General features: G+C 31.9%; 2 protein-coding genes across 2 annotated transcripts; one reads left to right on the top strand and one right to left on the bottom strand.

The window, feature by feature from the left end:
- Positions 1-3,355: 3,355 nt before the first annotated feature.
- LOC129303839 (LRR receptor-like serine/threonine-protein kinase GSO2) lies at positions 3,356-7,584 on the top strand. The gene is made up of 4 exons (XM_054943383.1): positions 3,356-3,955; positions 4,697-4,957; positions 5,390-6,277; positions 6,879-7,584. Exons 1-4 carry the CDS (start codon positions 3,529-3,531, stop codon positions 7,358-7,360), a joined length of 2,058 nt encoding a protein of 685 aa, XP_054799358.1. The 5' UTR covers positions 3,356-3,528; the 3' UTR covers positions 7,361-7,584.
- Positions 7,585-16,338: 8,754 nt separating this feature from the next.
- On the bottom strand, positions 16,339-17,465 carry LOC129308309 (uncharacterized). Its single transcript, XM_054949734.1, has 2 exons — positions 17,321-17,465; positions 16,339-17,180 (listed from the first exon to the last, which is right to left on the bottom strand). The coding sequence occupies exons 1-2, from the start codon at positions 17,375-17,377 to the stop codon at positions 16,524-16,526; spliced, it is 714 nt and encodes a 237-aa protein (XP_054805709.1). The 5' UTR covers positions 17,378-17,465; the 3' UTR covers positions 16,339-16,523.
- Positions 17,466-25,038: the final 7,573 nt, after the last annotated feature.

The raw sequence follows: 25,038 nt of genomic DNA, 5'->3' as shown, positions 1-25,038 counted from the left end.
TACCATAAATAATTATAATAAATTAATTGATAAATAAGATGTTAACATTTAAAATAATTAATATAAGATTGTCTTATTAAGAACCAAAAAAATTCAAATTTTATTCATTGATCCCAAATTATAAAATATTTTTAAAAAATATTTTACCTTCCAAAATATAAGATATTTTTAAAAAATAAAATTTCATTAATGTTATTATTTTTAATAATACCCTTCTCATATTTTCTTTTTTTTCAATATTCTTTTATAAATAAAATACTAAATAAAATATTTTTTTATAAGTTTATGTTTTAAAAAAATAAGATTATAATATATAGTTAGTGAATTTTATTGATATGTATGATTTTATTTAAATATATTTCGTAAATTAAAACAAATGAAGTATTAAAGACATGATGAGGCGCTGGGAAAGCTGTATTTTAATTATATATATATATATATGATAATTTAATAATTATGCTTAAGATTAAATAAAAATCAAGGGTGAATTTGAATTTTTGGTTCTTCAACGAGGTCGGGACCACATGAGGCACGTGCATCACAAATAGTTATTGGTTCAACATCAAGAATGAAGCCCCATCTTCGTTTACATTTATTACAACCATGTTAGATTTGTTGCCGGCCCCTACTCTAATTGCGCAGACCTATCTTTTTTTTTTTTTAATTTCACATTATATATTTTTTAAACAAATGCAAAATTTGTTTACAATATTATATTCTATGTATTAAATTAAAAATAATATTTTTTGTTTATATTTTGGGTTTTTAAAAGAAAAAATTATATTGTATTATAATGATAACAATGTAAAAACTACACTCATTTGTCAAATTAAATTAAATTTTGAACTTATAAAAAAAGAATTTAAATTTGAAGCCTGTACTTTTTGTCTCATGCTTGTTTTGATATTGAAGATTTGAAGTTAACAGACATGTCTGCAGGGGCAGTTCGTCTTTACCGTGTACTGCGAAACATGTGATGGTTACTTACCATTTGAATTTGAAATGTCTTCGAGATGCGAGGGGTCTGTACAGTGCAGACTTCCTCACGCGCTTTGAGCGTGTCTATTGGATTCCAACAACAGCCACGTGGTTGACATGGGACAAATATCGCCTATGGGACCCCTCCCTTACAGGCAGTTTAATTTAACTTCCGCCATTGATTTCCTCACCTATTCACTCTTGCTATGAATGCTTCCAGCTTTGGTAAAATATCCCATCATAATTTCAAAAATTATTATTAGTGCTTCCTATTCCCATCAATAATTTAATTGTTTTTTCGTTTTTTATAAAATATTTTTTCTTCATTTGTATCTAAGTTAAATTTGCACTAAATGAATTATTTTTTGATAATGCAGTATATTGATGATTTTATTTTATTAAAAAATATAATTCTCGATAAGATATCGTTACTTGTCATTTTTTCCATCGTGACTTGTCATTTGATTTTGTTAATTAATCTCTCCATTTTAAATTATAAGATATTTTTAAATAAAATCTTACATATTAATAAACCTCATTACATACACTTAACAACCTTATCTTTTCAAAATAAAAATATAAACTTTTAAAAATATTCATTATTTAATATATTAAAAAGAGAAAAAATAGAAATTAATTATAAAGAGAGGAATAATAATATTAAAATTGACGTATTTAATGAAATCTTAATCTATTCAAAGTATTTTATATTTTAAAATTGAGAAACTCCTTCAAAAATACTCCATAATTTAGAAGAAGATAGTATTATTATAATTTATTTTTTTTTCATATAATTTTTTTCTATCTTCATCCAACAATAAAATAATTATGAACAGGAAGATATATTAATTAATTTTATGAAAAAAAATTATGAACTTCAATTTATGTCTTATTCAATTTATGTCTTATAAGAAAATTATAATTGAAAACTTAAATGTAATTTTCATTACTATCTTTTATTAAATATATTAAAAGTTTTAAATTAATTCATATAATATTTTTATTTTTCATTTTCAGTTAAAATTCAAAATAAATTGATATATTTATTTATATATTAGAAAATTAGTTGCATTATACTCCCTCCGTTTCTATATATAAGAGAAAAAATTGTATCACACAATTTAAGAAAGTTGGTTAAACATAATAATTATGTTTGAAAATAAAAAATTAGACTAAAATGCCTTATATTAATTAACATAAGTATGCATTAATTTTTTTTATTAATATAAATTATGAGAAATGATTTAAAAAATGTGTAATAAATGCTTATTGAAATAGTTATTTTGGTTATAAAAAAATAAAAAGTGATAGTTTCTTCTATAAATAAAAATAAAGGGAGTATTTGTTTTTTAAGGGAAAAATTGGTTCCTATTACAAATTATAAGTATTTTTAGAATCTCAAAACAACTTTTGATAACATTTTTTAAGGACTTTAATAGTTAGAAATTTGTTAATATTTTCATAAGCGTTCTTTAAATTTGAAATTATACTCTAACCAAAGTAAGCTGGTTCGATTCAACTTAAGATTCAACTACTTATTATTATAATATTTTTAGAAAAAATTAAATATAGAAAAGTTTTAATAAAGCACTAGTACATCATATTTTTACATATTTATTATATTTTTAATGTGTCTACACTAACCTTAAAAGATAAATATAAAGAAATAAGATAATATTAATGAAAACATAATTTTGGACCTCTGCACTTTACTCACGTTTTGTTATTTTTCCATACACTTTTTTATTTTATTTTAGATTTTTATACTTTTATTTTTGATTTTTTAGATTCCTTTATACATAAAGTGTAAAGATTTAGAATACTAAAAAAAAGTGTAAGAACTTAAAATACAAAAAAAGTGTAGAAACAAATAATAATATACAAGTATAGTGTATAGATCTAAAATTATATTTTCTCTAATATTAATATACTCCTCTCTCCTCTCCTCTAATACTATTTATATAATAGAGAAAAAAATTAATTTATAATATTTCATTTTTATGCTTATTTTTTCCTTTTTGCCCTTATGACATGTTGAAAAAAATTATTAAAAATAGTTTTTTATTCTTATTAGCTATAGATAGATATAAAAACTTTTTAAATTATAAAATAAAGTTAATAAAATTTAAATTTTTTAATTTTAATAAAACATAATGAAAATAAGTGTTACACAAAAATTTATAAAAGTTACGCAGGGTCAAGGAACTGCCCCCATAATTGGTTATAATTTTTCAAAATTTATGAACATTCAAGCATCAATTCGATTCGAGTGCTTCAAAAACCTCACAAACATTCACAAAACCTCAACCAATCCAACGGTCAGCGTTCCATCAGAAGTTGCATGATCATTATATTGTTCCTTCGCTTGATGAGACTCTGCTCTTTACTTCCTATCTAACCTCTGCAACTTCCACTTCCCATCCCCTGCTACTTGCCCACCACAGAGTGAGAGAGAAACCAAAATCTCACAACCAGAATTGTTTTTTCTGTTCTGAAACTTGAAAACCAGAGCTTGTTACTATCTTTGGCCATTTCATTCCAAAACCATTAATGGGTTTTCCGGCCCTTCTTCTCTCCTCTCTCCTGTTCTCTCTGTCTCTCCCAACTTGGGTCTGTGGGAATGCAGAGCTCAGAGTTCTCATGGACGTGAAAGCTGCTCTTGACCCAGAAAGCCGTTATCTTTCTTCTTGGACTTCTAATGGGAACCCATGTGATGGTTCTTTCGAAGGAGTGGCTTGCAACGAGAAGGGTCAAGTGGCTAACATTTCCTTGCAGGGGAAGGGCCTCTCAGGGAAGCTCTCGTCCGCCATTGATGGCCTTAAGCACTTGACTGGCCTATACTTGCATTATAACGCTCTCTATGGTGAGATACCCAAAGAAATCGCCAACTTGGCCGAGCTCACTGATTTGTATTTGAATGTCAATCACTTCACTGGGGAAATCCCTCTTGAGATCGGCAAAATGGAGAACTTGCAAGGTAAAAAAAAGAAAAAGATTGTGTTTTTGTTGAAGAGCGTTGAACTTCCTTCAAATGTTTTGTCATTGTTGAAAGCTTGTTCTTCTGTGAAAGTGTTCTCAAGTGTTTCATTTTTTTTTTCCTTCTGGGTTTCACGAAAGATTTGAGCCTGGCCTTGGGTATTTATTGAATCAAAGTTTCTAATCATGTGAAGACTTTCAAACTTCATTAGTTTTATCCACTTTTGATGGGTTCTTTAAAGCTCTTGCTCTGGGATTTTCCAAATATTGGTATAGTTCATAGAAGGAAAGGAGAAAAAGGCAAGATAACTATTGCAGTTGATACTACAGATCATAACTTAATGCCTCTAACCATGGTAATTAATGCTTCTAAAACAAACACGATTTTAAAAGTCATGTTCTTTTTCTGGTCTGGTTGCAAACAGCAAGTTTTCACTTGTGTTTATTTTGAACTATTCTGTAGCTTTTCTTCAAATCAAAACTTTTTTTTTTTTGGTTTTTGTTTTGGCAAAATGAAGATCGGATTCACTGAAATAGTCAAGTCCTGAAGATACATGCAGAAATTTTGCTTTCTACTACAAACTAAACACTGAAAATCTGAATATAATGAAGCAATTGCTTTGTTTTGAATTCAATTGACTGTATTTGTTCTTGTAATCAAAGTTTTTGAACTCCATTATTCATTGAAGTTATCACCTTTTCTGGCCATGCTTATTTTTTCCCCATTCCTATTGCTTCATAGTTTTGCAGCTTTGTTATAATCAATTGAAGGGAAGTATTCCAACTCAACTTGGTGGTTTGAAGAAGCTTAGTGTTCTCGCTCTGCAGTCAAATCAATTAACTGGTGCTATCCCTGCAAGTTTAGGCGACTTGGAAGTTTTAATGAGGCTCGACTTGAGCTCTAACCGCCTATTCGGTTCCATTCCCTCTAAATTAGCCGATGCCTCTTCTCTGCAAGTTCTAGATGTTCGCAATAACACTCTCTCTGGGAATGTACCATCTGGTAATCTTGATGCTATTGCATTCACAAGATTTTATTTCTTTGATTCTTTCATGTTTCCTATCAGTTTGTCTTTAGAGAAGATTTTGTTAAAGATCCTTCATCGGTTTAATTGTAATCTTTCCAATAAAAATGCAGCACATGAACATTTTTTATTGTAGTATTGAAATCCATGTCAGCCTTGCTGGTTGACTATTGAACTAGTGTTTTGATTGATTCAATGATCGGTCCCGTTTTTGGCACCTTTATTTTACAACTAAGTTACATGGTGGTGGCTCTTGAAAATTGGTTCTTTCACGTGTGGTAATTTTATCAGAAAAACCTGATTGCAATCGGCATAAAACTGAAACTGCACTTAGTTTTGTTTGTTTATCTTTGCTCATCTGAAATAATCAATCTAAATTCTATTATTTGGTTTTAATTGGTTAAATGAAGCTCTGAAGAGACTTGAAGATGGATTTTTGTATGAATACAATCTGGGATTGTGTGGAGCTGGGTTTTCATCCTTGAAGACTTGCAGTGCTTCTGATCATGTTGATCGAAGCAGGCCTGAACCCTTTGGAGCTGGTGTTCATGGTCTATCATCAACGAGGGACATTCCAGAAACTGCAAATGTTCAGCTTCCCTGCAATGGAAATCAGTGCCAAAACTCATCAAAATCGAAACAAACAGCAACAACATCTGTTACTGTTGGCATAGTTGTGATTGCTATAGCAGTGTCAGCAGTTGGCATTCTAACCTTTGTTCATTATCGCCGAAGGAAACAGAAGCTCGGAAACTCCTATGATGTCTCTGATAGCCGCCTAAGTACTGATCAAGCTAAACCTGTCATATACAGGAAAAATGGCTCTCCTCTGATCAGCCTTGAGTATTCCAATGGATGGGACCCTTTAGCTGATAGCCGGAACTTCAACGGAGACAGTCAAGACATGTTCCAAAGTTTCCGGTTCAACTTGGAAGAGGTCGAAACGGCAACTCAGTATTTCTCGGACTCGAATCTGTTAGGGAAGAGCAACTTCAGTGCAACATATAAAGGAGTGTTGAGGGATGGGTCTGTAGTTGCTGTGAAGAGCATCAGCAAAAGTAGTTGCAAGTCAGATGAAGCTGAGTTTTTGAAGGGACTGAACATTTTGACATCATTGAGGAATGAGAATCTAGTGAGGCTCAGAGGTTTTTGTTGTTCCAGGGGACGAGGAGAGTGCTTTCTGGTTTATGATTTTGTTCCTAATGGAAATCTGTCACGCTACCTTGATGTCAAGGAAGGTGATGGAGAAGTCCTTGAATGGTCAACCAGAGTTTCCATTGTCAAAGGGATTGCTAAAGGTAAGCCTTCTCTTTCCTTTTTACCATATTGGAAAGATTGAGCTTTCAATTTTTACCGATGTTGTCGGAACTGGTCTAGCCCGGCCCAGTCTGGTCAGGGTACAGAATCGGGGGAGGGAGAAATGAACCGGTCAAGAACCAGTTTTCATTTTTTTTTTTAAATTCTCAATTACCCAAAATTATGTTATTTTTTGTTTTTATTATCATGTGGTTGGTTTTTCTTTTGTTTTCATTGGTGTTAAATATTGCCTAAAATATCTTAAATTTTCGTGCATGATCTTTAAATTTTATTATTTTAATTGAGAGGGGGCCAACCATGGTCTAATCATGGTTTGACCATGGTTCAATGAACTAGCACCTTGAGTGGTTTAATGACCAGTTGGGTTTTGACAACATTGATTTTTCACTGCTCTTCTGAGATTTCTGCAGTTTTCTATCCAATATAAGCCAGTAGCAGATGGTAACAAAAATAGAAAGTGATTAAGTAACATAATGTTGAACTCACTTCAATATCATTTCTGATCATTTTGATGCTGAATTTGAATGAAGCAAGTGATGCGTTCTCATGCTTTTCTTCAATCTTTATGTCTCTGCTGTACAGGTATTGCATATTTACACGCACACAAAGCGAACAAACCTGCACTTGTTCACCAAAACATCTCGGCTGAGAAAGTGCTCATTGATCAGCGATTCAATCCATTGCTTTTGGATTCTGGTCTCTGCAAGGTCCTCACCAATGACATCGTCTTCTCGGCACTCAAGGCCAGCGCGGCGAAGGGCTATCTAGCTCCGGAGTACACCACCACCGGCCGGTTCACCGAGAAAAGTGACGTGTATGCTTTTGGATTGGTGGTTTTGCAGATCCTCTCAGGGAAGCAGAAGATCACGAGCACAATGCGCCTCTTGGCAGAATCTTCGAGGTTCCTGGAAGTTATGGACCCGAATCTTCATGGCAAGTTCTTCGAATTCGAGGCAGCTAAGCTGTTGAAGATGGGTCTGGTTTGTTCACACGAGTCTCCTTTTGAGAGGCCATCCATGGAAGCCATTGTTCAAGAACTGAGCAATTGTAGTAGCTGTCTGTGATTTGGGTTAACTTTAACTGTCACTAACTGCTAATGGTGGTTGACCATTTTGACGTCAACATGGGTCTGGTCACCACGAACAAGCTTTCATGTTGATCTGTGTAGGAGGGTATGTTGTAACTTGTAAGCTTATCAGAGAAGGGTTTTAAGTAGCTTCTTGTTCTCTAGTCACCTGTAATTTTGTTGAATATTTTTTCTAAGGTGAATGCCTCTTTCAGTTTTCAATCTATAGTTCGCACCTTTTTTTTTGTTTTGTTTTGGTTCTCAAGGTATTCTTATAATTAGCAGCGGTGAAATTAATCTCGAGAAATCTGAGTGTTATTTAACAAGTTGTTCTCTTTCAAATGATACTCTCCATACACATATTTAAAAATCAAATTCTATAATGATATTTGAGTGGCCAGACTCATTATTTGTGTCACACTCATTGGGTAGTTTGCTATTTTTTACCTGATTGCTTGTGCTTGTAGCGAATGTTTTGGGCTAGTCCCAAAAGTTGAACTTCTAGATTAATTTGGGTTGAGTTTTAACAGGCCCTTTCAAACGGTAAGCTTTATCATTGCGTTTTAATGTTGTTTCATTCTTCGGATTCAAAATTGAAATTATTGATTGAACTGGAATAACCTCTTTCTAGTTGATCTACATCTTTGGTGGTCTATTCAGGTTTGCTAGTAATCAAAATTTGTGATTGATTATTTGTGTTTTTTTCCCCTTAGGACTGAAAATGATTATTTATTCACTTAAAATTAATATTGTATTCATGAGTGGTGATTTCTCAAATTTGAAAATCTACCATTAGGTCATGTGATGCTCTTTACACACAAATACACAATAGATATTATCACATGACAATTATTTCATTTTTAGATACTAGTTTTAACTAGATAATTTTTTTCCACTTCTAATACATATATTGATTTACGTAATATCTTTATTATTTGTGAGGTTTTAATTGGGTTGTTATTAAAAAAGTGTTGTAGTATAAAATGAGTACATAATTTAGGGGGTTCTACCTTCTAAGTAATGCCTCCAAAATTTAATAACTTTACTTCACATAATCACGTGTTGATTGTAACATAATTGGAATTTTGAATCATGCTTTTGTACATATTCAATTAGATCTGGAATCTCAAATTAAAAAAAAAATAAAAAGAAATGCGGACCCAGTTAACACTAGAATCCATGAATGACATCACATACCAAAACACATTCTGGTGTGTTCAGAGTTCAGAAAATAGTCAACTGCAATGATATTAATGATTGAAATATTTACTAAATTATAAATCTGAAGTTATTTTAAAATTTCTAATGATGGCAACTTTCATTTTTTTTTTAATATTACACATTAATTTTTTTATTAAAAGTATTTTTTTAAGACACGATTGAATATTAAATATAAATATTTTTATTTTTAGATATTTAATTTTAATTTATCACATTATAAAAGAGTATCCTTTTATATTATACTTAACTCTTGTTGGCATGATAACTTTTATTTTTAATTGTTCACAAGTTGGTCTTGGGATCTTGATTAGAAATTGTTTGGATCAAGTGAACTCTTTTAATTCTAATTTATAAAACATTTTTAAGTAAAATTATTTATAACAATAAAAATTATTAAATACATTTGCTGTTTTATTTTTTTAAAATAAAAATAAAAATTTACAAAAATGCCCTCAATTTAACACTCCATTTACAAAAAATTATTAAAAAGAGAAAATATAAAAAGAAGAATAATATTAAAAAAATATTATTAATAAAAGTTTATTTTTATCAAATTTTTTTATATTTTAAGATGTTGATAATCTCCCTAAAAATGTTTTATAAATTAGAATGAAGGGAGTACTTTGTGCTTTACTTTTCTTCATAAATATAAAGGACACAATTTATCTATAACATTAACACATAGTATTATTAATATACTTCCCCTTTATTTCATGAAACTTTAGGAATGATCATTTTTGTAACAGTACGGAGCCACCCCTTGGGCCTCGACTCGGTACTGGACTCTGGCCCATCACTGGACTAAAGCCGACTTTCCCACAGGTGGTACTGTGGTTATTCCTCACCACTGCCTCTCCAGGGTCTTTTGGAACCTCCCCAGACTCGAACCTCCAACCTCTACCACCTTAACAAAGTTGAGGCTAAGTCTGGTACCATTGAGTCAACTTGACTCAATGGTACCAGACTTAGCCTCAACTTTGTTAAGGTGGTAGAGGTTGGAGGTTCGAGTCTGGGGAGGTTCCAAAAGACCCTGGAGAGGCAGTGGTGAGGAATAACCACAGTACCACCTGTGGGAAAGTCGGCTTTGGTCCAGTGATGGGCCAGAGTCCAGTACCGAGTCGAGGCCCAAGGGGTGGCTCCGTACTGTTACATAAAAGGCGCCTTTTATGTAATAGCCCTCCTGGGTCACCACTGCCTCTCCAGGGTCCTTTCCCAGGCGCTGGACAACACACATGTCACCACATGATTGCCGGCTTTCCCACTGGTGGTACAGTGGTTATTCCTCACCCCACCCTCACGGGGGTCTTTTGGAACCTCCCCAGACTCGAACCTCCAACCTCTACCACCTTAACAAAGTTGAGGCTAAGTCTGGTACCATTGAGTCAACTCAATGGTACCAGACTTAGCCTCAACTTTGTTAAGGTGGTAGAGGTTGGAGGTTCGAGTCTGGGGAGGTTCCAAAAGACCCCCGTGAGGGTGGGGTGAGGAATAACCACTGTACCACCAGTGGGAAAGCCGGCAATCATGTGGTGACATGTGTGTTGTCCAGCGCCTGGGAAAAGACCCTGGAGAGGCAGTGGTGACCCAGGAGGGCTGTTACATAAAAGGCGCCTTTTATGTAACAGTACGGAGCCACCCCTTGGGCCTCGACTCGGTACTGGACTCTGGCCCATCACTGGACCAAAGCCGGCTTTCCCACAGGTGGTACTGTGGTTATTCCTCACCACTGCCTCTCCAGGGTCTTTTGGAACCTCCCCAGACTCGAACCTCCAACCTCTACCACCTTAACAAAGTTGAGGCTAAGTCTGGTACCATTGAGTCAAGTTGACTCAATGGTACCAGACTTAGCCTCAACTTTGTTAAGGTGGTAGAGGTTGGAGGTTCGAGTCTGGGGAGGTTCCAAAAGACCCCCGTGAGGGTGGGGTGAGGAATAACCGCTGTACCACCAGTGGGAAAGCCGGCAATCATGTGGTGACATGTGTGTTGTCCAGCGCCTGGGAAAAGACCCTGGAGAGGCAGTGGTGACCCAGGAGGGCTGTTACATAAAAGGCGCCTTTTATGTAACAGTACGGAGCCACCCCTTGGGCCTCGACTCGGTACTGGACTCTGGCCCATCACTGGACCAAAGCCGACTTTCCCACAGGTGGTACTGTGGTTATTCCTCACCACTGCCTCTCCAGGGTCTTTTGGAACCTCCCCAGACTCGAACCTCCAACCTCTACCACCTTAACAAAGTTGAGGCTAAGTCTGGTACCATTGAGTCAAGTGACCCAATGGTACCAGACTTAGCCTCAACTTTGTTAAGGTGGTAGAGGTTGGAGGTTCGAGTCTGGGGAGGTTCCAAAAGACCCTGGAGAGGCAGTGGTGAGGAATAACCACAGTACCACCTGTGGGAAAGTCGGCTTTGGTCCAGTGATGGGCCAGAGTCCAGTACCGAGTCGAGGCCCAAGGGGTGGCTCCGTATTGTTACAATTTTCACTGGATTGAAATTCAAATTTTCACAGTAAGATGGTGGATTGTTAAAGCCTAAAACTTTTAAATCTGAAGTTGATGAAGTTAAACACAAAGTAATAGTTTTGCATTTTTTTTTCTTTATTAAATATTTGTACTCTCTATTCAATTTCACCAATCTCAGAAATTCTTTGCTTTAAGTCTCTGTTTCTCCCTTGGATTAGAGATGCTTCTCCGTTGTACTCTTTCCACTCTTTACTACAGTGCATTAGTCTTTAACATAAAATATTCTCTAAACTTTAATGAAACATTTATTACTCATCTTAAAAAAAAAACCCTTATTTCTTTTATTTTTAGTTTTTTTTGGCCTAACTTCTATTTTTAGTTTAAATAATGAATTTTCCATTCACCTTTCATCTTGGGAGAATGACATTTAAGACCTTATTATGGAAATTTGTCATAATAATGACTCATCAGTTTAGTATTGGATATTGATTTGTGAAAACAAGTATATGTTTTATTAAAAGCTGAACCTTAAATTATACTTTTTGTTAGGTTTTTTTTTAAGATTTTATAAGTTAATTTTCAACTTTTAACAACAACATATACATATTTTTACAAAATAATATTCAATGCAAAATTAATGAATCTTTATTATGATAAATTTTTTTAAGAGGGAAATTTCATTCTCCCTTTTATCTTTTTAGCGAATTATAAATTTATATCACTCAACAGGTAAATTTGAAAAGTTATAAAAATTTATGACATTTAACTAATGTTAAATAATTTTTCAATATTATGAAATTAATTAATAGGACCTCATTAGGAATTAATGTGCATGTGCGTGTTTTGTTGTTTTTTTTTTGTTGGTTTGGGTTTCTGACCATTAATTAAAGTGCCAAATTAAATAGGCTTTTATCTAACATGTCCATTAGAAAATGTGATTGTCAGATTGCGTTTACATCTCCCATCCATATTTTTTGCTTTTTTGGGGCCAGAACATCTCTCATCCATTTCAACTGTTTTGTACTAAGATCTTAAAATATTAATTAATATTAATTAAATTTTAAACTAATATATTAAAAAATGAGTTGTAAATATCAATTCTAAAAATTATTAATATGAGAGTATTATTATAAATTAGGCATTCAAATCTTATAAGTCACTCTTAAAAATTTACATAAGACTATCATAATTGCTAGTATCTTTTTTTATCATACTTTTCATATATAACTATCAAAAAACAGAAAGAAAAAAAAGAAACTGAAAGAAGAAACGACAAGAGTTCAATGAACGTTTCTTGTCCCATCCTTTCATCATTTTTTCATCTCTACTACGAAAGATAATAAATAATTAAAGACAACAAAATAACATTTCAATCGATATCTACAACCTATTGTTATAATTTTTTTTGATCTAATTATCACTAAATTATTCTTTTTCTTATCACGTATCATTGCCCATTATTCTTTTACTCTAAACAAGACATTGACTAAGTGTTCGCCACCAAACATTACCATAAATGCACGAGTAGCAACAAAAAGTATAGAATTAAGAAAATTAAGTATCGTCCCACAAGGTTTTGGTTAAAAAGTAGCTCAAATTAAATTAATTACTTTCAACTAGGCTGAAAATTAAAGTTAAAATGTATAAGTAACCATGAAAATTTCTAGTATTTGAGCATTTGATATAAACAGGAGTGAAACATAAGAGCAAAAGTATTTGGTTAAACTAACAAAGGTTGATCTAGTTGATTAGTAAGAATTTGGTCCATAATATAATATAAGATAATGGGATCAAATCCTATTGTTGATGTGAAAACCTTGTTGGTGAGTGTTCAATAATTGTCAATGAAATCCTCTTCCCAATATGAATACTTTATTGGTGAGCAATCTAAAAATATTTCTATAAATACTTTTTGAATATGGAGGCATGTTTTAGCTTTGATGAGCCCTCAATATCTAACTCATCTAAATTTTTTTGTTTATAAAATGGTATTAGATTATAAGAACCTTAAAACGCAACAGGCTTAGGATTGCTATTTTCCCTTAATATTTCAACCATCCCATTAATTAACCCTCTTCAATACTTGTTTTGAATGCATGTTTATGTTAGAGCTCCAAGTTCTCAAATAGGCGTTAATTAAGCTAATCAATTCCTTAATCTTTTAATAAGTTAATTAGCTCAAAATTTCATTTTAAACCCTAAATTGAATATGAGGTTGGTAAGCATACATCTATCCCAACAGCAAGACCATTCACTTCTTACTAGAAGTTTCAAGTTATCACATAATTTATCGGCAAATTCACCATCATGGTATAGGAAAGAATTTTATTTATACCAAAATACTACATTTTCAAAAGTATTTACAAAATAAAAAACCAACATACTATCACACTAATCTCTTGCAAAACTCTACTTCAAGCTTCAATCTTCACTCCCAAAGTAAATTCAAGCTCTCCAAGGACTCCCAAATGCGTTTTCTAGTTTCAAAATGTCAGATTAAAACACAACATTTTGGTAATAAGTTTCTGAAAATTGCGTTGTGCCATGGCCTTAGTCTAAACCTGAAACTTTAATAATGGTGCTGCGACCTTCATCGTGGCAATTTTCATGGTTCTATTATAAAAAGGTGTCAAAATTAAATAGCATCATTAGATGGAGAAATTATCACTAAGTTATAGTCTTGTGTCACCTAATAGTATACATTTATGTGGTCCTGATTCCTCCCATAAATACTATCAAAATAATTAATTCAGCATATATAGATATACATGACCTCCAAACAATAACAAGTCCACAACCAACCAATCCGCGTCATTTAGTTCATATAAAAACCACTAATGATTAGATAGCTAAGTGGTCCTGATGAGTCATCCCATAAGTAGGACCACACCGGATTTATTACTCTAATCTTGAAAACCAAAACTGAAAATGCAAAGTGATCCGATCCGATCAACCAACTTGATATAATTTTGAACAAGACCACTCAGTCTCACATGTTAGTGCCAGTACTCATGACTGTGATTGATTCCCTTTACATAATGTGTGTGTGTGTGTACGCACCCAACTACCTCGCTCTCTACTTGCTGTGTATGCCTGTGTATGCCATTATTAATCTGGTCTTTATCATTTTTTTAATAAATCATCCGGTGTCTGAAAGCCAACGACTCAAACTTATTTGGATTGAGCTGGGCTAGGCCCCTTTCAAGTGAAAGCTTTATCACCAAATGTTGTTATATTCTTAAAATTCGAATTTGAAACTTTTGATTATGTTAGGGAACAATTTTCTTGTCAGTTGAACTAAATTCTTGTTCGTTAATTTGGTCTTTATCATTACTTTTTAGTATTAGCATTATATATATATATATATATATATATTATATAAATTCTGAGGTAGCAGCGTTGTATTGAAGGGCTTGGTGTACATCCTCGGAACAAAACCAGAGGAAGCCATGTATAAGTTGAATAACAATAATAATGGAGGTTTCATTTTCAGGAACTAAACAAGAAGCCTTGGACCTCACGTACGAGTAGTGTTTCTTCATTATTAATTTTAATTGCATTACAGCCTGGTGTCTGTACCTTACTCCTCAGTCTTACCTTGTTTGGTTGTTCTCTTCACGTGCCTCCTTTTCTTTCTTCTCACTGTTCCACACAGCTTTTTCACTCATATACTATATCCCACTTGGAATCCTATGGAAAAGTTTTCAGGCCTGCCTTACCCAGATTAATTCAGATCAAGATGGGATTATACTTTTTTGGACAGAAGCTCTATCAATATCGCTATTGCATTTTTAGGGCTTGATCTCGAGACATTTGGCTAAGATGGTACAAATTTCTTACCGATGGAATCAGGCATCCCTTTCCTTAGTATCTCATTAATTCAGCATTTGAATCCCAAATACATATGATCAGTATTGATCCTGTTTTTTCCCCCACAAGAAATAATTATCTAAATAAAATATTGCTCTTTCTGTTAAAAAATGTAAGACATTTTTAACTGAATCTCACCCCAATAAAGTAGTTACTTATTTTTAAACTAAACTTATCTTTTTATATTTACTTCTATTTAATAGGATGTTTCATTCTAAAATAAATATAAAGTGATTTATTTAATATGGGCACTTTAAAAAAAAAGGTAATGATTCATATTATTTTAATTAATTTTATTCTTATAATAGAATGTATATTTAATTTTTTGCATTTTCTCTCTCTATTATCGTTGATGTAAAAATTAATTTAATGCTATTTAAATGTTATATTTTTATTGAACATACCACAAATGATATGATGTACCTAATCTATTATAAAAATTTCTCCCCCCTCTTTTCTGGCAAGCGATCAGTGGCACATATATTTCATCACTAGGTGTATGTTTGGATTTCAATTGAGAAAAATTGATTGAGAGAAAAATGATTAATAAAACGTGGTGATATTTGGAGGATAAGATTTTTTAAAGTTGATTTTGCAAAATCAATTTATCAAATTGAGGAAACATGAAATTTGGAAAAATTGTGATTGTCTGGTTAGCTTCAACGAAATAGAATTCCAAAAACCAAATGGAGTTTGAGAAAATTTGGAGTGTTTGGATGATTTTTTTTCCAAAACCATGGTTTTGGACGTTATAATTGATAATAGGGAATATCCAAATAGGCCCTAGATTATTGGGATGATTAATTAGTAAGAACCACAGTTTATACTTCAGAAAGGCAAGACTTATGCACGTAATTTTATATACTTAATACATTTTTTAATCAATCTGATCAAAACAAGTAGACTTTAATTAATATGTTAATAATATTAACAACAACAATTTATTATGGAATAAATAATCTGTAAAAGATCTGTGTTTTTTGATTTCATTGAAAACAAGCATTTTAAGCATATAAGTCTAAATATATCTAATTTCCCCCATTAAGAAACATGTTTGAGTTGACTAATTTGATTGATTACATTAACAGAGAACTAAAGATAAAAATTAAAGCTCTCTAACACATCTTTTGACTTTGAGTTTTTTCCCCATCCATAAGCCAAACAAAAATTATAATTTCCCCCCTAAAGTTTACATACAAAATTTTAAGGTGAATTAAATTCTAAAGGACAAGACAAGTTTCTAGCTCAAATTAAAGGCCGAACTTTAATTTGAGATGTATGGTTTAAATTCTTGCTGTATTAATAATTATTCCTTAGGTTTTAGCATGGGAATTATTTTCGTACCATAGACATACTAATCTAATTAACCCCATGGATTACAAAATCAAAGATAATACTTGAACTTGCTTCATGATCATATCCAAAATATTCAATACACCAATATTTTATATACCTATTGCTATATATATATATATATATATATGTACATGTTGAGAAAAAGGAGCAGCTTCCAGATGTTTCTCTCATCACAAAAGCGAAGCTACTCAGATCAGAACTCTATCCCCTAAATAATTAATGGACCAAAAACCCTAATTTAATGAAAATGAAATCAATTAAGCTAAGCATGAATGACTTTGCTTTTGTGGAAACCTAACCCTAAATACATGTTCTTCCCCAGTGCATTTATCCACCTTCACAATCCACCTACTTCTTCTCATCACCTTCCCCATTATATTATTATTACTATTACTATCACACTTCCTTTCATTATTATTTCTCCCTGCAAATTTAGTCACCAACAGGCCTTCTCCTATGGGAAGAAACTGTGTTTTGGACCCAAACGACCCTCTGCTCCTGAACGCGTTGTATCCCACAACGACAGTGCCGTTTTGCTTCCTAACACTCACTCTCTCCACAGCTCTCAGAACCTCCTCGTGGTTCTCCAGCTTACAGTCCACGAGTACGAAATCTGCGCCGTCGTATTGGGTCGTTAACAGTTCTTGAGGCTCTCCGATCACGAACTCAACTTGTCGTAAATCTGATGAGATGCCCAATAAAGATTTCTCAGAAGCGTTTAGATGTTCCAGGTTGCGAACTATGCAGACCACACGACCTCCGGTTTGGTGGCTCGCCGCCAACAAGGCCTGCGTGGTGGATCCCGCCGCACCGCCGTCCACCGCCACCGCCACCACCACCATTAGTTGCGCGTTGTTGCCGGCGGCTAGTGCTGATATGAACTCGGCGACGTCTGGTTCGTTGGCTCTTTGTCCCTGAGAGATAATACAAAAACTATTAGAATGTATATAACTTTAAAAGGCAAGTCCTATCAAATTCGCTTAACAAAACTATTTTGATAGAGAAAGACAAGTGTTTGATAGAAATACATGTATATGAATATGTGTGTGCTTACCATTTTCACAGTAGTGAGATAGGCCTTGGTGGCGTTTTCTGCAGACCAGAAAGCCATTGATGTCGGAGAATTTAAGGATGCTTTGAACGTTAAGAACAAGGCTTTTGGTTTGAGTTTTGAATGAAAGTGACGATGAATTGTATTGCTTGGGGTGAGATTTGTGTGTTTACATGGGAAAGTTATATATAGGAGGAATCAAGGAAGGTGTGCGTGGACAATGGTGGGTCATGTGTTATTCCAACTGGCTCTGCGCACTGAAAATAATATGATAATAGACAATCCAATAATCAAAATGATTTATTAATTATTGGGTCATGAACATGCATGGCCACATATTGTTGCCCAGGGTAATTATAAATAATGTCGTTATGTTCTTTCATGCTTTTTTTTTTTAAAAAAAAAAGGAAAGAGAGTGAGAATTTGGAAAAGGAAAGGCAGAGTCGATCTATCGTATGAAGGTGATGGCAAAAAAGAAACAAAATAAGGTGTATATTTTAATAGATTTCGTAATCTTATGTTTGTTGAACATATTTATAGATTTTTTAGGTGAGCTTTTTCCTGGAGATTTACAAAAGCAATTATATATGTATATATATATAAATAATTAAATGTATTGTTTTTAGACTGCATTTTAGATAATTAGTTATTATAGCAGAAAACAAACCCGTCATGTGATTAATTATATTTTCAATACTCTTTTAATTCACTACTATCTAATTAACAACAATTAATGTGACAAATTTCATTACATACTAAATTCTAATATGAATGAAAATGTGGTATAAATGAGTCTAGAATATGGAGACAGTCAGAGAAATAATTTTTAATGATGGGTCATGCATTGCAGTACATTGATTTAAGCGATGTTACATATATGAACCATAGGGCCGGTAAGAATATAACGTTACAATTTCTTAAAAAATATATTACAAAAATAGAACTCAATTTGTGTTTGGGTAGCTATGTATAAAATCTAAGGAGCGAACTTTCCTGGTTAATCATCATCACTATTCTTAATCCCCACTACGATGTACTGTGATTGGATGGACCATACAAACACTGCCCATGTTAGCTCAGACACAAGCATATCAATCTTACCTGTCTACCTCTCTCTCTCTCTCTCTCTCTCTATATATATATATATATATATATAAAACTTAATACACAATCAGGCTCATTTGCAGCAAGTTCTTTTCTTTATTTTCCTCCATTGTTGGGGTACGGATTGTAATAAAACTTAGATTTTATTTTGATTAATTAATTTTCACAAAAAATAACACATATTTAGATTCATAGAAGATATTTTTCAACAAAATAAATTAAAAAAAGTGATGTCTATGCAATTTTTAAGTACCTATTTAATATGTTACTATTAATTAACACAAACTCAAACATTATTAGATTCGAATAGAAGTAGTTCTTAAAGTATGATTTTTTTTAACCTTAAAATTAAAGCTCAAACTCTCAATCTTAGAAGTACGAGTCTCTTGAAACTGACTCAACAATACTGAATCTTTTGCAATTTATTCGAAGTAAAATCATAATATTTTATTTAATAGACAGTTATTCAGCTGGAGAAAAAAAAAACTTATTGTAACATATATATCAAATGCGAAAAAAATTGATCTATATGGACATGGTCACTTGAGCATGCAAAGGAGCTAGGATATATATATATATATATATATATCGTTTAATTCGCTATCCCCTTTCTCTATATATATAACTGTACAAAGTTGACATGGAAACACCAAAAAAAAAAAATGTCGCTAATCAGTGTGATAGAAGAATTTGTCCGTGACCTTACGAGATCTATTTATTTATTTAGTTTTGTGTATCCAAAAACCAACTTTTTTTGACCAAAATCTGCATGCCATACACACACACACAAATATATAATAAACACATTAACATATGATAGAAGAGGAAGACCCTAGAGACATGCCAACATCAAACACCCTCTCATGCCCTCTGATTCAAAGCCTTTCACCACCTTAAAAAAACACATCAACATAGCTGGCCTTGCCATCTATATATATATATATATATATATAAATATGTTGATTCTTCTGCACATGGAAACCCTTACAGAGATGTAGATGACATGAAGCATTGCTTCCTCTACCACTAACATGTGTAAGCCCATGACTTAATTTTCTGTCACCTGGTCTCTCTCATCTCTGCTGTTGCCTTCTTCTTCTTACCCCATTTGTCTCACTTTGCTACGGCACCACCATGCAAGTGTCCATGTGATTTCTCTGTAAACAATCACATATTAATAATAATAATATTAATAATGATTCTCTTTCTCTTCTTGGCTTAGCTTGCTTCTTCACTAAGATCTATGTGAGAATCTTACATTATACAAAAAGAAAGGAGACAACGTGCGTGTGGTTCTGCGAAGGTAATGAGAAATGGCCGGCCGGAAACATATATCAATGTGTACCAATTTTTCAGGATTTTATTTCTAATTAAAGTCTCTGGTTTATTGGTTTCTGGAGGTATCTTTTGGACTGGTCTATGTATGGTACCCTATTCTGTACCATCAAATATCTTGCTATCTATGAATTTAGTTTAAAAAACAATAAAAAAGAAAGATACTCTTGTATGGTGAATCCATGGGACTGGTCTAGATACATTAACACAAATTAAAGAGTACTCATTCTAAAAGTGAGTGCAATGTTTATGCATGAATCTATCTCTGATTCGTTTCAGAGACATCTAAACGTTATGCATTAAACATATATACTACTGGGGTGTTTTTGTTCCATGTGAAATTGAACTTCTTGTTGCAGAATAATATGTTTTCTCGCAATTTTAAGTGTCTCATATTATGAAAAGAGTGTGTGTGTGTGTATCAGTATGTATCAGATCTTTTTCTTCCTTATACCCTTGTTTTTTAATTCTTGTTATATCTTTTTATTACTTGCAGATTTGTCCAACAGAAGTTAGGATTTAGTAAAGTGAAATTAGTCACACAGGATAACACACACGCGTACATATGAATGACTGAAATTAACGTCTGGATTTAGTTAATGTATTGCACAGGCATGAAATGCATATATATTAAGAATATATTTAGCCGGGGTGGTTTCTAAATGGGCAGAATCGTCTTATATATCCTTTACTAACTAACTTGATGCCATGCAACTTTCAATAATGATGCAGCTTAAATTGAGTTTACCGATCTAAGCCTTTTGTCTTAGAAACTAGATTGTAATTTCCATATACTTTGTGTGGATTTAACAAGTAAGTTGCATTGTTCATAATTTCCAAAATTTTATAGATCTTGTATGTGTGAGCATGTGTATTGTCAATGGTGCGCAGATGCTAGCGTGTGCAAATAGGAGTTGCCAAGCATGATTTTTCTTATACTCTCTTCTCTAGAAATTTGTTCCAGAGATTTGGTTATCGATATAAAGCAAAGTGACGTGATGCAATAATCCATGTAACTGAATATACCTAATGAGATAAGATTTGTTTGTTGTTATTCTCTACACAACTCGTGTGAAAGTTAATTCTTCCCATTACTTCTTACAATGACTCATTATTTATTATATCTCTATGAAGAATTTAAAAATTCCAAGATTCCCAATAATCTCTATATATACTCCAGGATTTTCTTCTGTGATATTGCCAAAGGTTAATTGAATTTGATTAAGAGACTTTGATGTAAAAATAAGTCCAAAAATATCATGAAATACTTCTCAAACCTCATATTAATTCAATGTTATATGTATACACCTTGAATGTTATTTTGATATTTTTTGAAGGATCTCACATTATCTAATACCATTCAGTAGAGTCATCGATAAGGTTGAGTGTGGCCGGCTGCTCTTTTAAACCTTGTATTTTTTGAGGTTAGGCTAGCCCTTAAGCCCTTGTAAATTTTTTTTTAACTTTATTTGTATAATTTACTTAAAGTTTTGAATTAATATATGAAAATAACACAATTTGCTAATTATTTATTCTAGGTGATGAATATGTAGTTTGTGAGCCTTTTGAAATAGCGTCATCTCCTCCAAATATAAACCTCCCTATGAAGGGTTTTGATGTTTTATTTTTAAATAAAGATTGATGATAATAAAAAATTTTATTTAGAAATAAAAGTTATGTGAGTTTTCAAGCTTGACCTTAAGCCTTGTCAATAAAAACTAAGTTGGATAAAAGTGCTAATTTTAATGTAAGAGCACTTATGGGCTTGCTCTTAAAGACCAGGTCTATAAGAGTTTAGTTAACTCTTATTAACAACTTTACCATTCAGCTTGTACCTATGACATAGAACTTGAATTTGCTAAGGTACCTAGTAGAGATAAAAAAAAAAAAGCATTGAAATGGGAAAGAAAATAATTTTTTTACTTGAAGAAAATAGTTTTCATATTTCTTGAAAGTTAGTGTATAGGATCTAATTAATTAATTAACTAATTAATTAATTATCTTCATATACTTGTTTTTCTCTATCTTTCTCTTTCTCCAACTTCTATTTAAATAACACTAGTTTAAAATTAAGGGAAAATTACATATAGGGCTAATGGAGCAGATTTATTTATAAATAAGTCACATAAAATGTGAAAACCACAGTCAAGTCCCTTAGGAGATAAGTATAATTTAAAATTAGGCTGCAAAGATAATAATACTCTTATTAAATATATATTATATAAAGCAAATAATTAATTTACACTTATAATTTTAACTTTTTTACAACTATAACTTCACATATTCAATAGTTAAACATTTATGCATTACCAATAAAGTTTAATACTAATTATTTACATCTATTTCATTTAATAATTTACAATTATAATTTTAATTTTTTATAACTGTAACTTCACATATTCAATAATTAAACTAATTAGTCTATTTATTATATATATGAAACTATAGTTGTAAAAAATTGAAGTTATAATTATAAATTACTGATAAAATAGATGTAAATTATTTAACTGATGTAATGTATATATGTTTAATAGGGACATTATTGTCTTTATATTCAAATTTCAAATTACACTTAGATCTATCATTTGCTGCTGTGAGTTCAAATGCTTTCTCAGCATGAACGCAAACTAGTTATTGGCTACTATTTATGACACTAGCCAACTTGACTTGTACTTTATCTTGTAGACATTGTAAAGTATCTTGGGACCCATAAGTCCTGTTTATTATTGTGGTGTCTTATCTATAGCAAAATATACGCACTTGCGCCCCTTGTCACTACTATTCTTCCTCCTTAGTGTAGCCTCTTTTTGTTTCTTCATGGTGGAAAGGACAGTGTCAAGGTCTGAGAAAGGTGACGTGGAGGATGGAGATGGTGACGAAGATGAAGAAAAAGAAAGGAGGAGGAGGCGAGAAGTCTAGTTGCATGTAGAGCCACATGAGTGCATGCTACAAGTCTTGACCGGAGTAAAGACTGCAGAGTTAAATATAGGGTTGTTTATGCTTTGGTTTGTTTTGGTTAGGAATTCATGAGTTTTGAAAACTTCAATGTTGTTTGGAGCTTTCACCCTGATATCAAGTGTAAGTCCTCACTCGAAAATGATTCTTCCATCATATTTGAAAGCCATTCCAACTTTGTTATATCATCATACTAAGTGTTTTAAGATTAATCAAAAACTAGTTAAGCATGTATTAGTTTCATCTGTGTGTGTGTGTTTTTTTTTCTAACTTTTTTGTTATTGTGTGAAGTGTGATTGGCATGTTGCTTTCATGTGCACAAGTAATTCAACTTGATGTTGTGTAATACTAGCTGATACCACTTCTTAAGAATGAGAGTATTCGCCTAACAACAAAAGAAGAGAACAAATGAGCTACTAGTTAAGAATTTCATCAATACATATAGTCATGTTGTCCTTGTCAATAATAACTAAAATATTTTAAAATAAGAAAAAAAGATGATGAAACATACAACTTTGATAATTTAAAGTTCTTGACAAAATGAGAACATTTACATCACCAATGGCATACAGAAAGAGAAAATATACTTACAAAAAATGAATATTTTTAAAACTATAAAAGAGATTTTTTCATTGCAAAACATTACAAGCTTTAACCCAAAAACAAGAAAAACAAGAAATAAAGATTGATACTTGAAAGTGAAGCTTAGCTATATTGCAAATTAGACACATGTCTTCTTTTACCCATGTAAGAATGCAATAGAATTGAAAGATCTAATCACACTACAATTGAACAACATCATCTCCATCTTCTAGCTTGTTAATGTTTATAAGATAGTTGTTTATGTCAAATAGCAATAAATCCAAATACATGATTTTACTCACTAGTACTTTATACTTAGCCTTTTTATTAAGAACAATAAGATGCTTTTGATTTCATTTATGGGAAGAAACTCTTCATTGCATGCAAGGCAAGATAAACCCACATAAGTAATTAACTTATTGTATCATTTACAAAAGTATTGGGTTAATATGATGTTTTATGTTAATATATAAGTTTAAAATAATAAATAGGATGATGACTTGAATAGTTTGAGTTTGTTATGGTTCTTGATCTTTACCTAGCTTTATTTTCATTTTAAGTTGGCTTTGCATTTCACTCTTTAATGACTTATATTATTTAACTTAAATTTGTCAAGTGAAGGAAGGAAATATCGCTAGAATAAGTTTTAAGATTTTGGACAAAACTAGACTCGCTCTAATACCACTTTTTAAGAATGAGGGAAGATTGCCCTAAAACAAGAAAAGAGAACAAATGAGCAAAGAATAATAAAAAATAATACCACATCTTAATTTAAAATTCCAAAACTTAAATTTTTGAGTTCTTCTCTTTTATTTTCATATTATTTAAGATCTGCTTTATTCGATATGAAACTTCTTATATTAACTCAAGTCTACTCATATTCAAATAACCTACTAATCTTCCCCTCAAATATGAGTGAGTTCACAAGCCCATCGTATCAAAGGACGTCTAGTAGGGTTAAGGATAATTAGAGTAAATCATCTACTAACTCTCTTTAAGAAAGTATCTTACTCAAAGAAAAATAGAGAAATGACAGTTAGGTTCCAAAATGTTGAATTAATATCAATTAAGTCCTTAATAATTTTTTTTTGAAAAATAAGTTGAAAATATTAATCCAAATTATTACAAATCCAAGAGTTTCATTTATTAATAAATATTTAAATATCAAATGTAATTTTTATATTGTAATAGAAATTTTGTTTGTAATTGTTTGAATTGATATTTATAATTCATTTTTTAAAAAATTTTGTTGAGGACCTAGCTATCATGAATTCATTCTTTCGAGACCTAATTGTCATTCTCTTAAGAAAAATAATAACCAAGTCAAGGAAAATCTCTAGAGATTGAAAGAGACTTTGATTAATTTTAAATGTGCTCTCTATAAACAAGTAAACTAATTAAATAGATTGAGCAATAATTATATGACTCTAAAAAATCTACCCACTTTCTTAAACTTAGGACTTAATGGTCAATTGACTCATAATTGATTGTAAATACTTATTCAAATCAATAACTCTCCTTAAAAATTAGGAATGAGGTTCCGCTAACTCTTAAAGTTGGGGAATAATAAATTGAATTAATAAAATATAATAAAAAAATAGTAAAATAGAATAATAGATTTAAGAAATCTAAAATTAATTACATATCTTCCTATTTTGTCTACTGCATGTGATTAGTGGCTTATTAATGTCATAAACTTTAAAGTCCATTTTCCTACAATTGAAGTCAGCTTTATTTTAGACTTC

This window comes from Prosopis cineraria, unplaced genomic scaffold, assembly GCF_029017545.1.
Source record: "Prosopis cineraria cultivar Desert tree isolate PC_DT_omini unplaced genomic scaffold, ASM2901754v1 PC1, whole genome shotgun sequence".
Lineage (NCBI taxonomy): Eukaryota > Viridiplantae > Streptophyta > Magnoliopsida > Fabales > Fabaceae > Prosopis > Prosopis cineraria.
Note: the sequence above shows the minus strand (reverse complement) of the source record. Positions and strands in the feature narration are given on the sequence as shown.